The 15,253-nt window shown below is 47.5% G+C and overlaps 1 protein-coding gene across 3 annotated transcripts in view; it reads left to right on the forward strand.

Moving 5' to 3' along the window:
- The first annotated feature begins 206 nt into the window (after positions 1-206).
- The window catches only part of LOC110508264 (E3 ubiquitin-protein ligase RING2), a 32,054-nt gene continuing 17,007 nt past the window's right edge, over positions 207-15,253 (forward strand). The window contains exons 1-3 of one of the 3 annotated variants that reach the window (XM_090226042.1): positions 207-304; positions 2,345-2,440; positions 9,001-9,161. In XM_090226042.1, coding sequence (XP_090082168.1) covers positions 2,354-2,440; positions 9,001-9,161 — 248 coding nt within the window. In that variant the 5' untranslated portion in view covers positions 207-304; positions 2,345-2,353. Of the gene's footprint in view, positions 305-687; positions 1,062-2,344; positions 2,441-9,000; positions 9,162-15,253 lie in introns of those variants that run through there. The other 2 variants (XM_036966723.2, XM_036966722.2) reach the window with 2 other exon arrangements.

Below are 15,253 nucleotides of genomic sequence, written 5' to 3' on the forward strand. Positions count from 1 at the left end.
AATGAAATTGTTGAATGTTGCGTTTTTATATTTTTTGCTCAGTATAATAACCATCATATCAAAGTAAACTTGGAGTCACACAATGATATGTAGTGTGGTCCTCCCACTATGACTCAGGGAAACCATGCAGTTTATTAAGCAACAGATGAAATAAATGATGATGAGGAAGGAAAAACTTTGAATAACGTCAAGACAAAGCAGCTGCTTTATGAGAGAGAGAGAGAGATGTTTGTTAAAGAAGAATGGTAGAAAGTTTAAGCAGGAGGGAGCTTGAAGACAGGAGGAGAAATGGAAGTGAAGGAGGGTGAAGTATCACTGACAAACCGTCAGTAGAGTTAACAATGACATGGCAATACATTTAATTTTTAATTTGATACATGGGAATTTAAAATGTATATTTATGTGCACTACGTCATCACGCACCACCTTTTATCGCAAAAAGTCAGTTTGATGGAAACATCTCTATTGAAAAAATGTGCATATTGTGTTATGCAGATGTTTGAATATTCGTATGAATATCTGTCGCAAATTATTTGGAAACCTAGCTAATGAAAATAAATATATTCAAAAATAGAAGGCAATCTGGAGCTTCAACTGGGACAATTCCAGCAAAGGATAAATCGGATATGCTGTGAACAACAGGCAAAACTCCGATATAAAGTATTTGTTCTCAAAGTTGCCAGGATATCACGTGTCCTACTTATATCGGTACACTTGTAACAACCTAAGCATAACGAAACGTATATTTGATCAAATAAGCCCGTACATTATTTTGTCGATAAAACTCGGTGCTCTCTCATTGACCTCCATACAAAAACGAATCGCTTGATGAGCGGAAAGAAGAAAAAAAAGTCGCCTGCTGGAGAAGACAGATTTTGTAGCCCAGCTATCCCTCTCGTTTCGCGGAACAAGAATTCGAGGGGCAAATTTTATGATTATTTTTTGTTGGCCAGTTTGCCTACATTTCCCGAAACCCACTGCGAAGGCAAAAACATCCGCCATATTGAAATCGCCAGAACGGGAACGCGCTGGCTGCATAGTCTGTATCCACAACACAGCATGTAAGTACATAAACAAAACACGTTTCGGTGATATTTGATTGTTTTTTTTCAGCTTCATAGCTAGACGACCACAGTAACGATAAAACGGGTGAATTAGCTAATGGTACATCTGAAGAATAGATCGTATATCAGTGCATCGTTGATTGGTGGTGAGGCTCCGTTGTAGCTACTGTAGCTAACCTTTAGTTAGCCGGATAACCTGTCTTTATGTTGGGGGGGGGGGGGGGGTTCTAGTGAGAGTGCAGAATAATATACATAAAACAACATATCTTGTTGCGCATAGGCATTATGCATAGATATGATTAAAGTAAAACAAAAATCAAAAGTTCAGGGCTATATAGTAGCTTTTTATCCAGGCGATTCTGTATGCGCACATCTGTAACGTTAGCAGCTATAATTCAACACAAAGACAAATGCTCTGCTAATGCTCTGCTAATGCTGTGCTAATGCTCTGCTAGCTCTGCTAATGCTCTGCTAGCTCTGCTAATGCTGTGCTAATGCTGTGCTAGCAAGCTAATATTGTAATGTTCCACTGTCTGGGACATACAACTGGATATATAAAATACATTCATTTTTAAGACCGTTGCCTCCCAAAATAGATTAAAGTATTCATTGGTATGATTGTACTCCGGGTTGCTAGCTAATTTAATATGCTTTTGGAGGCAAAAAAATAAATATATATATATATATATATATATATAGATATATAGATATATATATATATATATATATAGATATATAGATATGAATCCTAGCTAACTGTCAAACCAGATGCTGTCGAAGGGAAATTCCATGGTAACAGAGTGATGCTGAGACTCAGATTTTTCTCTTTAAAAGGGTATGTCAAACTCAAACCAATGATGGCAAATTTAAGCCAAAGCCTAAGCACAACTCATTGTACATTGACCTCTTTTTAAAAATTTCCACAGAAAATTTAACAAAATCACATTTCACGAACAGTGCAGATCCAATGTTTGGTAACATAAATAATGAGAGTTTATGCTGTTGGTTCCGTCATTCTGTTATCAAACTTTGCATCTGCAACAAAACAGGGATTTGACATCACTGCAATGTTTAAGTTATTTTTGTTTTCCAGTCCCCGGATGATCTAATTTACCTATCTTATCTGGCTTCTCTGTTTCTCTTTTCTGCACATGAAATCAAAACATTTTGTTAAACAGTGCTGACCAAAAGTAAGCGTCTGTAAGAGGGACGGGGAGAGAGAGAGAGACGGATGTGTTTTTGATCCATTTTAATTATGATAATGCTTTTTTTAATTCCAGATTGGGACTATGACGCAGACAGTGCAGACGAACGGGGTGCAACCCCTCAGTAAGACCTGGGAACTCAGTCTGTATGAGTTACAGAGGACTCCACAGGTAGGGACCACATTTAATGTAACACCTCAGTCTGTATGAGTTACAGAGGACTCCACAGGTAGGGACCACATTTAATGTAACACCTCAGTCTGTATGAGTTACAGAGGACTCCACGGGTAGGGACCACACTTAATGTTAACACCTCAGTCTGTATGAGCTACAGAGGATTCCACAGGTAGGGACCACATTTAATGTAACACCTCAGTCTGTATGAGTTACAGAGGATTCCACAGGTAGGGACCACATTTAATGTAACACCTCAGTCTGTATGAGTTACAGAGGATTCCACAGGTAGGGACCACATTTAATGTAACACCTCAGTCTGTATGAGCTACAGAGGACTCCACAGGTAGGGACCACATTTAATGTAACACCTCAGTCTGTATGAGCTACAGAGGATTCCACAGGTAGTTATGAACTTTAAACTAAAGTTCATAATGTAGATGTGAGAGTTTGTCACAGATCAGGGTTCATACAGTGCATTCGGAAAGTATTCAGACCCCTTGACTTTTTCCACATTTAGTTATGTTACAGCCCTATTATAAAATGTATATACATTTTTTACGTCCCTCATCAATCTACCCACAATACCCCATAATGACATCACAATACCCCATAATGACATCACAATACCCCATAATGACAAAGCAACAACTGTTTTTTAGACATTTTTGCTAAGTATTCAAAATAAAAAAAGAGATACTATGTATCAAACCCTTTACTTTGAGACTCGAAATTGAGCTCAGATGCATCCTGTTTCCATTGATGATCCTTGATGTTTCTACAACTTGGAGTCCACCTGTGGTAAGTTCAATTGATTGGGCATGATTTGGAAAAGGCACACATAAGGTCCCACAGTTGACAGTGCATGTCAGAGCAAAAACCAAGCCATGAGGTTGAAGGAATTGTCCATAGTGCTCCGAGACAGGATTGTGTCTGGGGAAGGGTACCAAAAAAAATGTCTGCAGCATTGAAGGTTCCCAAGAACACAGCGGCCTCCATCATTCTTAAATGGAAGAAGTTTGGAGCCACCAAGACTCTTCCTATAGCTGTCTACCCGGCTAAACAGAGCAATAGAAGGGCCGTTGTCAGGGAGGTGACCAAGAACCCGAGGTGACCAAGAGTTTCTCTGTGGAGATGGTTGTCCTTGTGGAAGATTCTCCCATCTCTGCAGCACTCCACCAACCAGGCATTCATGGTAAAGTGGCCAGACGGAAGCCACTCTTCAGTAAAAGGCACATGACAGTCCACTTGGAGTTTGCCAAAAGGCACCTAAAGGACTCTGACCATGAGATACAAGATTCTCTGGTCTGTTGAAACCAAGATTGAACTCTTTGCCCTGAATGTCACGCGTCACATCTGTAGGAAACCTGGCACCTTCCCTCCGGTGAAGCATGGTGGTGGCAGCATCATGCTGTGGGTGTGTTTTTCAGAGGCAGGGACTGGGAGACTAGTCAGGATCGAGGGAAAGATGAACAGAGCAATGTACAGAGAGATCCTTGATGAAAACCTGCTCCAATGCGCTCAGACTGGGGCGAAGGTTCACCTTCTAACAGGTCAACGACCCTAAGCACACATCCAAGACAACGCAGGAGTGGCTTCGGGACTAGTTTCTGAATGATTTTGAGTGGCCCAGTCAGGGCCCGGACCTGAACCCAATCGAACATCTCTGGAGAGACCTGAAAATAGCGACGCTCCCGATCCAACCTGACAGAGCTTGAGTGGATCTGCAGAGAAGAAGGGGAGAAACTCCCCGAATACAGGTGTACCAAGCTTGTCGCGTCGTACCAAAGAAGACCGAGACTGTAATCACTGCCAAAGATGCTTCAACAAAGTACTCAGTAAAGGGTCTGAATACTTATATAAATGTTATTTCAGTTTATAAATCTTTAATACGTTTGCACATTTTTTTTCTAATAACCTGTTTTTTCTTTGTCATTATGGGTTATTGTGTATAGAGTGATGCAGGGGGGGGTACAATTTAATCAATTTTAGAATAAGGCTGTTACTCTAACTAAATGTGTCTAACAAAATGTAACAATGTGGAACAAGTCAATGGGTCTGGATACTTCCCGAGGTAGGCCAGGGGCGGTAATACGGTCTAACCATCGGTAGGCCTTGGGCGGTAATACGGTCTAATCAGCGGTAGGGTGGTAATACCGTCTAACCAGCGGTAGGGTGGTAATATGGTCTAACCAGCGGTAGGGTGGTAATACGGTCTAATCAGCGGTAGGGCGGTAATACAGTCTAATCAGCGGTAGGGCGGTAATACGGTCTAATCATCGGTAGGGCGGTAATACGGTCTAACCAGCGGTAGGGTGGTAATACGGTCTAATCAGTGGTAGGGTGGTAATACGGTCTAACCAGCGGTAGGGTGGTAATACGGTCTAACCAGCGGTAGGGTGGTAATACGGTCTAACCAGTGGTAGGGTGGTAATACGGTCTAACCAGCGGTAGGGCGGTAATACGGTCTAACCAGCGGTAGGGTGGTAATACGGTCTAATCAGTGGTAGGGTGGTAATACGGTCTAACCAGCGGTAGGGTGGTAATACGGTCTAACCAGCGGTAGGGTGGTAATACGGTCTAACCAGCGGTAGGGTGGTAATACGGTCTAACCAGCGGTAGGGTGGTAATACGGTCTAACCAGCGGTAGGGTGGTAATACGGTCTAACCAGCGGTAGGGTGGTAATACGGTCTAATCAGCGGTAGGGTGGTAATACGGTCTAACCAGCGGTAGGGTGGTAATACAGTCTAATCAGCGGTAGGGTGGTAATACTGTCTAACCAGCGGTAGGGTGGTAATACGGTCTAACCAGCGGTAGGGTGGTAATACGGTCTAACCAGTGGTAGGGCGGTAATATGGTCTAACCAGTGGTAGGGTGGTAATACTGTCTAACCAGCGGTAGGGTGGTAATACGGTCTAACCAGTGGTAGGGCGGTAATATGGTCTAACCAGTGGTAGGGTGGTAATACTGTCTAACCAGCGGTAGGGTGGTAATACTGTCTAACCAGCGGTAGGGTGGTAATACGATCTAACCAGCGGTAGGGTGGTAATACTGTCTAACCAGCGGTAGGGTGGTAATACGGTCTAACCAGCGGTAGGGTGGTAATACGGTCTAACCAGCGGTAGGGTGGTAATACTGTCTAACCAGCGGTAGGGTGGTAATACGGTCTAATCAGTGGTAGGGTGGTAATACTGTCTAACCAGCGGTAGGGTGGTAATACGGTCTAATCAGTGGTAGGGTGGTAATACTGTCTAACCAGCGGTAGGGTGGTAATACGGTCTAACCAGCGGTAGGGTGGTAATACGGTCTAATCAGCGGTAGGGTGGTAATACGGTCTAACCAGCGGTAGGGTGGTAATACTGTCTAATCAGCGGTAGGGTGGTAATACGGTCTAACCAGCGGTAGGGTGGTAATACGGTCTAATCAGCGGTAGGGTGGTAATACTGTCTAATCAGCGGTAGGGTGGTAATACGGTCTAATCAGCGGTAGGGTGGTAATACGGTCTAACCAGCGGTAGGGTGGTAATACGGTCTAACCAGCGGTAGGGTGGTAATACGGTCTAATCAGCGGTAGGGTGGTAATACGGTCTAACCAGCGGTAGGGTGGTAATACGGTCTAATCAGTGGTAGGGTGGTAATACTGTCTAACCAGCGGTAGGGTGGTAATACTGTCTAATCAGTGGTAGGGTGGTAATACGGTCTAACCAGCGGTAGGGTGGTAATACTGTCTAATCAGTGGTAGGGTGGTAATACGGTCTAACCAGCGGTAGGGTGGTAATACGGTCTAACCAGCGGTAGGGTGGTAATACTGTCTAATCAGTGGTAGGGTGGTAATACTGTCTAACCAGCGGTAGGGCGGTAATACGGTCTAACCAGCGGTAGGGTGGTAATACGGTCTAACCAGCGGTAGGGTGGTAATACGGTCTAATCAGCGGTAGGGTGGTAATACGGTCTATTCAGCGGTAGGGCTGGGGGCGGTAATACGTTTGTTCCCTGTAGGGGGGTCGGGGTCTCTTTGTTCCCTGTAGCAGGGTCGTGGTCTCTTTGTTCCCTGTAGCAGGGTCGTGGTCTCTTTGTTCCCTGTAGCAGGGTCGTGGTCTCTTTGTTCCCTGTAGCAGGGTCGTGGTCTCTTCGTTCCCTGTAGCAGGGTCGTGGTCTCTTCGTTCCCTGTAGCAGGGTCGGGGTCTCTTCGTTCCCTGTAGCAGGGTCGGGGTCTCTTCGTTCCCTGTAGCAGGGTCGTGGTCTCTTCGTTCCCTGTAGCAGGGTCGTGGTCTCTTCGTTCCCTGTAGCAGGGTCGGGGTCTCTTCGTTCCCTGTAGCAGGGTCGGGGTCTCTTCGTTCCCTGTAGCAGGGTCGGGGTCTCTTCGTTCCCTGTAGCAGGGTCGGGGTCTCTTCGTTCCCTGTAGCAGGGTCGGGGTCTCTTCGTTCCCTGTAGGAGGGTCGGGGTCTGTTTGTTCCCTGTATAGCAGGGTCGTACAGTGCCTTGCGAAAGTATTCAGCCCCCTTGAACTTTGCGACCTTTTGCCACATTTCAGGCTTCAAACATAAAGATATAAAACTGTATTTTTTTGTGAAGAATCAACAACAAGTGGGACACAATCATGAAGTGGAACGACATTTATTGGATATTTAACAAATCAAAAACTGAAAAATTGGGCGTGCAAAATTATTCAGCCCCCTTAAGTTAATACTTTGTAGCGCCACCTTTTGCTGCGATTACAGCTGTAAGTCGCTTGGGGTATGTCTATCAGTTTTGCACATCAAGAGACTGAAATTTTTTTCCATTCCTCCTTGCAAAACAGCTCGAGCTCAGTGAGGTTGGATGGAGAGCATTTGTGAACAGCAGTTTTCAGTTCTTTCCACAGATTCTCGATTGGATTCAGGTCTGGACTTTGACTTGGCCATTCTAACACCTGGATATGTTTATTTTTGAACCATTCCATTGTAGATTTTGCTTTATGTTTTGGATCATTGTCTTGTTGGAAGACAAATCTCCATCCCAGTCTCAGGTCTTTTGCAGACTCCATCAGGTTTTCTTCCAGAATGGTCCTGTATTTGGCTCCATCCATCTTCCCATCAATTTTAACCATCTTCCCTGTCCCTGCTGAAGAAAAGCAGGCCCAAACCATGATGCTGCCACCACCATGTTTGACAGTGGGGATGGTGTGTTCAGGGTGATGAGCTGTGTTGCTTTTACGCCCAACATAACGTTTTGCATTGTTGCCAAAAAGTTCAATTTTGGTTTCATCTGACCAGAGCACCTTCTTCCACATGTTTGGTGTGTCTCCCAGGTGGCTTGTGGCAAACTTTAAACAACACTTTTTATGGATATCTTTGAGAAATGGCTTTCTTCTTGCCACTCTTCCATAAAGGCCAGATTTGTGCAATATACAACTAATTGTTGTCCTATGGACAGAGTCTCCCACCTCAGCTGTAGATCTCTGCAGTTCATCCAGAGTGATCATGGGCCTCTTGGCTGCATCTCTGATCAGTCTTCTCCTTGTATGAGCTGAAAGTTTAGAGGGACGGCCAGGTCTTGGTAGATTTGCAGTGGTCTGATACTCCTTCCATTTCAATATTATCAGTTGCACAGTGCTCCTTGGGATGTTTAAAGCTTGGGAAATATTTTTGTATCCAAATCCGGCTTTAAACTTCTTCACAATAGTATCTCGGACCTGCCTGGTGTGTTCCTTGTTCTTCATGATGCTCTCTGCGCTTTTAACGGACCTCTGAGACTATCACAGTGAAGGTGCATATATACAGAGACTTGATTACACACAGGTGGATTGTATTTATCATCATTAGTCATTTAGGTCAACATTGGATCATTCAGAGATCCTCACTGAGCCTCTGGAGAGTTTGCTGCACTGAAAGTAAAGGGGCTGAATAATTTTGCACGCCCAATTTTTCAGTTTTTGATTTGTTAAAAAAGTTTGAAATATCCAATAAATGTCGTTCCACTTCATGATTGTGTCCCACTTGTTGTTGATTCTTCACAAAAAAATACAGTTTTATATCTTTATGTTTGAAGCCTGAAATGTGGCAAAAGGTCGCAAAGTTCAAGGGGGCCAAATACTTTCGCAATGCACTGTAGTCTCTTTGTTCCCTCTAGGAGGGTCGTGGTCTGTTTGTTCCCTGTAGCAGAGTCGTGGTCTGTTTGTTCCCTGTAGGAGGGTCGTGGTCTGTTTGTTCCCTGTAGGAGGGTCGTGGTCTGTTTGTTCCCTGTAGGAGGGTCGTGGTCTGTTTGTTCCCTGTAGGAGGGTCATGGGGTGTTTGTTCCCTGTAGCAGGGTCTTGGTCTGTTTGTTCCCTGTAGCAGGGTCTTGGTCTGTTTGTTCCCTGTAGCAGGGTCTTGGTCAGTTTGTTCCCTGTAGGAGGGTCGTGGTCTGTTTGTTCCCTGTAGCAGGGTCGTGGTCTGTTTGTTCCCTGTAGCAGGGTCGTATTCTGTTTGTCCCCTGTAGGAGGCCATCACAGATGGGCTGGAAATAGCCGTGTCTCCCAGAAGCCTCCACAGTGAGCTGATGTGTCCCGTCTGTCATGGTCTGTTTGTCCCCTGTAGGAGGCTATCACAGATGGGCTGGAGATAGCCGTGTCTCCCAGGAGCCTCCACAGTGAGCTGATGTGTCCCATCTGTCTGGATATGCTGAAGAACACCATGACAACCAAGGAATGTCTGCACCGTTTCTGTGCCGACTGCATCATCACCGCCCTCCGATCAGGGTTTGTACCCCTACCCTAAAGTAACCTACCCTATCCATCATCAACGCCCTCCGATCAGGGTATGTACCCCTACCCTAAAGTAACCTACCCTATCCATCATCAACGCCCTCCGATCAGGGTATGTACCCCTACCCTAAAGTAACCTACCCTACCCATCAACGCCCTCCGATCAGGGTATGTACCCCCTACCCCAACCTACCCTAAAGTAACCTACCCCACCCATCATCAACGCCCTCCGATCAGGGTATGTACCCCTAACCTACCCTAAAGTAACCTATCCTACCCATCATCACCGCCCTCCGATCAGGGTATGTACCCCTACCCTAAAGTAACCTACCCTAAAGTAACCTATCCTACCCATCATCACCGCCCTCCGATCAGGGTATGTACCCCTACCCTAAAGTAACCTACCCTAAAGTAACCATACCTACCCATCATCACCACCCTCCGATCAGGGTATGTACCCCTACCCTAACCTACCCTAAAGTAACCATACTTACCCTACCCATCATCACCGCCCTCCGATCAGGGTACGTACCCCTACCCTAAAGTAACCATACCTACCCATCATCACCGCCCTCCGATCAGGGTATGTACCCCTACCCTAAAGTAACCTACCCTAAAGTAACCATACCTACCCATCATCACCACCCTCCGATCAGGGTATGTACCCCTACCCTAAAGTAACCTCACCCACCCTAAAGTAACCTCACCCACCCTAAAGTAACCTCACCCACCCTAAAGTAACCTCACCCACCCTAAAGTAACCTACCCTAAAGTAACCTACCCTAAAGTATCCATACCTACCCATCATCACTGCCCTCAGATCAGGGTATGTTATGATTATGTTGTGTAGTCTACCCCTCACCACCACCACATGCTACTGTTGACACCACCACCACCACATGCTACTGTTGACACCACCACCACATGCTACTGTTGACACCACCACCACCACCACATGCTACTGTTGACACAACACCACCACATGCTACTGTTGACACCACCACCACCACCACATGCTACTGTTGACACCACCACCACCACCACCACATGCTACTGTTGACACCACCACCACCACATGCTACTGTTGACACCACCACCACCACCACATGCTACTGTTGACACACCACCACCACCACATGCTACTGTTGACACCACCACCACCACATGCTACTGTTGACACCACCACCACCACCACCACATGCTACTGTTGACACACCACCACCACCACATGCTACTGTTGACACCACCACCACCACCACATGCTACTGTTGACACAACACCACCACCACATGCTACTGTTGACACAACACCACCACCACATGCTACTGTTGACACCACCACCACCACATGCTACTGTTGACACCACCACCACCACCACATGCTACTGTTGACACCACCACCACATGCTACTGTTGACACCACCACCACATGCTACTGTTGACACCACCACCACCACCACATGCTACTGTTGACACAACACCACCACCACCACCACATGCTACTGTTGACACAACACCACCACCACCACATGCTACTGTTGACACCACCACCACCACATGCTACTGTTGACACCACCACCACCACCACCACATGCTACTGTTGACACCACCACCACCACCACATGCTACTGTTGACACCACCACCACATGCTACTGTTGACACCACCACCACCACCACCACATGCTACTGTTGACACCACCACCACATGCTACTGTTGACCCACCACCACATGCTACTGTTGACACCACCACCACCACATGCTACTGTTGACACCACCACCACCACCACATGCTACTGTTGACACAACACCACCACCACATGCTACTGTTGACACACCACTACCACCACATGCTACTGTTGACACAACACCACCACCACATGCTACAGTTGACACAACACCACCACCACATGCTACTGTTGACACAACACCACCACCACCACATGCTACTGTTGACACAACACCACCACCACCACATGCTACTGTTGACACAACACCACCACCACCACCACAAGCTACTGTTGACACCACCACCACCACCACATGCTACTGTTGACACCACCACCACCACATGCTACTGTTGACACACCACCACCACCACATGCTACTGTTGACACACCACCACCACCACCACATGCTACTGTTGACACAACACCACCACCACCACATGCTACTGTTGACACAACACCACCACCACCACATGCTACTGTTGACACACCACCACATGCTACTGTTGACACAACACCACCACCACCACATGCTACTGTTGACACACCACCACCACCACCACATGCTACTGTTGACACACCACCACCACATGCTACTGTTGACACAACACCACATGCTACTGTTGACACAACACCACCACCACCACCACCACCACCACCACATGCTACTGTTGACACAACACCACATGCTACTGTTGACACAACACCACCACCACCACATGCTACTGTTGACACACCACCACCACCACCACATGCTACTGTTGACACACCACCACCACCACATGCTACTGTTGACACAACACCACCACCACCACATGCTACTGTTGACACACCAACACCACCACCACATGCTACTGTTGACACACCAACACCACCACCACATGCTACTGTTGACACAACACCACCACCACATGCTACTGTTGACACAACACCACCACCACCACATGCTACTGTTGACACACCACCACCACATGCTACTGTTGACACAACACCTCCACCACATGCTACTGTTGACACCACCACCACATGCTACTGTTGACACCACCACCACATGCTACTGTTGACACAACACCACCACCACCACATGCTACTGTTGACACAACACCACCACCACCACATGCTACTGTTGACACAACACCACCACCACCACATGCTACTGTTGACACAACACCACCACCACCACATGCTACTGTTGACACCACAACACCACCACCACATGCTACTGTTGACACAACACCACCACCACCACATGCTACTGTTGACCCACCACCACCACATGCTACTGTTGACACACCACCACCACATGCTACTGTTGACACCACCACCACATGCTACTGTTGACACCACCACCACATGCTACTGTTGACACCACCACCACATGCTACTGTTGACACAACACCACCACCACATTCTACTGTTGACACACCACCACCACCACCACATGCTACTGTTGACACAACACCTCCACCACATGCTACTGTTGACACCACCACCACATGCTACTGTTGACACAACACCACCACCACATGCTACTGTTGACACCACCACCACATGCTACTGTTGACACAACACCACCACCACATGCTACTGTTGACACAACACCACCACCACCACATGCTACTGTTGACACAACACCTCCACCACATGCTACTGTTGACACCACCACGACATGCTACTGTTGACACAACACCACCACCACATTCTACTGTTGACACAACACCACCACCACATGCTACTGTTGACACACCACCACCACCACCACATGCTACTGTTGACACCACCACCACCACATGCTACTGTTGACACAACACCACATGCTACTGTTGACACACCACCACATGCTACTGTTGACACACCACCACCACCACCACATGCTGCTGTTGACACTCCACCACCACCACCACCACATGCTACTGTTGACACAACACCACCACCACATACTACTGTTGACACACCACCACCACCACATGCTACTGTTGACACACCACCACCACCACCACATGCTACTGTTGACACACCACCACCACCACCACCACATGCTACTGTTGACACACCACCACCACCACATGCTACTGTTGACACACCACCACCACCACCACATGCTACTGTTGACACACCACCACCACCACCACATGCTACTGTTGACACCACCACCACCACCACATGCTACTGTTGACACACCACCACCACCACATGCTACTGTTGACACAACACCACCACCACATACTACTGTTGACACACCACCACCACCACATGCTACTGTTGACACAACACCACCACCACATACTACTGTTGACACACCACCACCACCACATGCTACTGTTGACACACCACATGCTACTGTTGACACCACCACCACATGCTGCTGTTGACACCACCACCACATGCTACTGTTGACACAACACCACCACCACATGCTACTGTTGACACAACACCACATGCTACTGTTGACACAACACCACCACCACCACATGCTACTGTTGACACAACACCACCACCACCACATGCTACTGTTGACACCACCACCACATACTACTGTTGACACACCACCACCACCACATGCTACTGTTGACACACCACCACCACCACCACATGCTACTGTTGACACACCACCACCACATGCTACTGTTGACACAACACCACCACCACATACTACTGTTGACACACCACCACCACCACATGCTACTGTTGACACAACACCACCACCACATACTACTGTTGACACACCACCACCACCACATGCTACTGTTGACACACCACCACCACCACCACATGCTACTGTTGACACCACCACCACATGCTGCTGTTGACACCACCACATGCTACTGTTGACACAACACCACCACCACCACATGCTACTGTTGACACAACACCACCACCACCACATGCTACTGTTGACACACCACCACCACATGCTACTGTTGACACAACACCTCCACCACATGCTACTGTTGACACCACCACCACATGCTACTGTTGACACCACCACCACATGCTACTGTTGACACCACCACCACATGCTACTGTTGACACAACACCACCACCACCACATGCTACTGTTGACACAACACCACCACCACCACATGCTACTGTTGACACCACCACCACCACCACATGCTACTGTTGACACACCACCACCACATGCTACTGTTGACACCACCACCACATGCTACTGTTGACACCACCACCACATGCTACTGTTGACACCACCACCACATGCTACTGTTGACACAACACCACCACCACATTCTACTGTTGACACACCACCACCACCACCACATGCTACTGTTGACACAACACCTCCACCACATGCTACTGTTGACACACCACCACCACCACATGCTACTGTTGACACAACACCACCACCACATGCTACTGTTGACACCACCACCACATGCTACTGTTGACACAACACCACCACCACATGCTACTGTTGACACAACACCACCACCACCACATGCTACTGTTGACACCACCACCACCACCACATGCTACTGTTGACAACACCACCACCACCACATGCTACTGTTGACACAACACCTCCACCACATGCTACTGTTGACACAACACCACCACCACCACATGCTACTGTTGACAACACCACCACCACCACATGCTACTGTTGACACAACACCTCCACCACATGCTACTGTTGACACCACCACCACATGCTACTGTTGACACAACACCACCACCACATTCTACTGTTGACACAACACCACCACCACATGCTACTGTTGACACACCACCACCACCACCACATGCTACTGTTGACACAACACCTCCACCACATGCTACTGTTGACACACCACCACATGCTACTGTTGACACACCACCACCACCACCACCACATGCTACTGTTGACACAACACCACCACCACATACTACTGTTGACACACCACCACCACCACATGCTACTGTTGACACACCACCACCACCACCACATGCTACTGTTGACACACCACCACCACCACCACATGCTACTGTTGACACACCACCACCACATGCTACTGTTGACACAACACCACCACCACATACTACTGTTGACACACCACCACATGCTACTGTTGACACAACACCACCACCACATACTACTGTTGACACACCACCACCACCACATGCTACTGTTGACACACCACATACTACTGTTGACACACCACCACCACCACATGCTGCTGTTGACACCACCACCACATGCTACTGTTGACACAACACCACCACCACATGCTACTGTTGACACAACACCACCACCACCACATGCTACTGTTGACACACCACCACCACCACCACATGCTACTGTTGACACACCACCACCACATGCTACTGTTGACACAACACCACCACCACATACTACTGTTGAC

The sequence above is a fragment of the Oncorhynchus mykiss genome, chromosome 28, assembly GCF_057628025.1.
Source record: "Oncorhynchus mykiss isolate SJ-2025 chromosome 28, ASM5762802v1, whole genome shotgun sequence".
In the NCBI taxonomy this organism is placed as follows: Eukaryota; Metazoa; Chordata; class Actinopteri; order Salmoniformes; family Salmonidae; genus Oncorhynchus; species Oncorhynchus mykiss.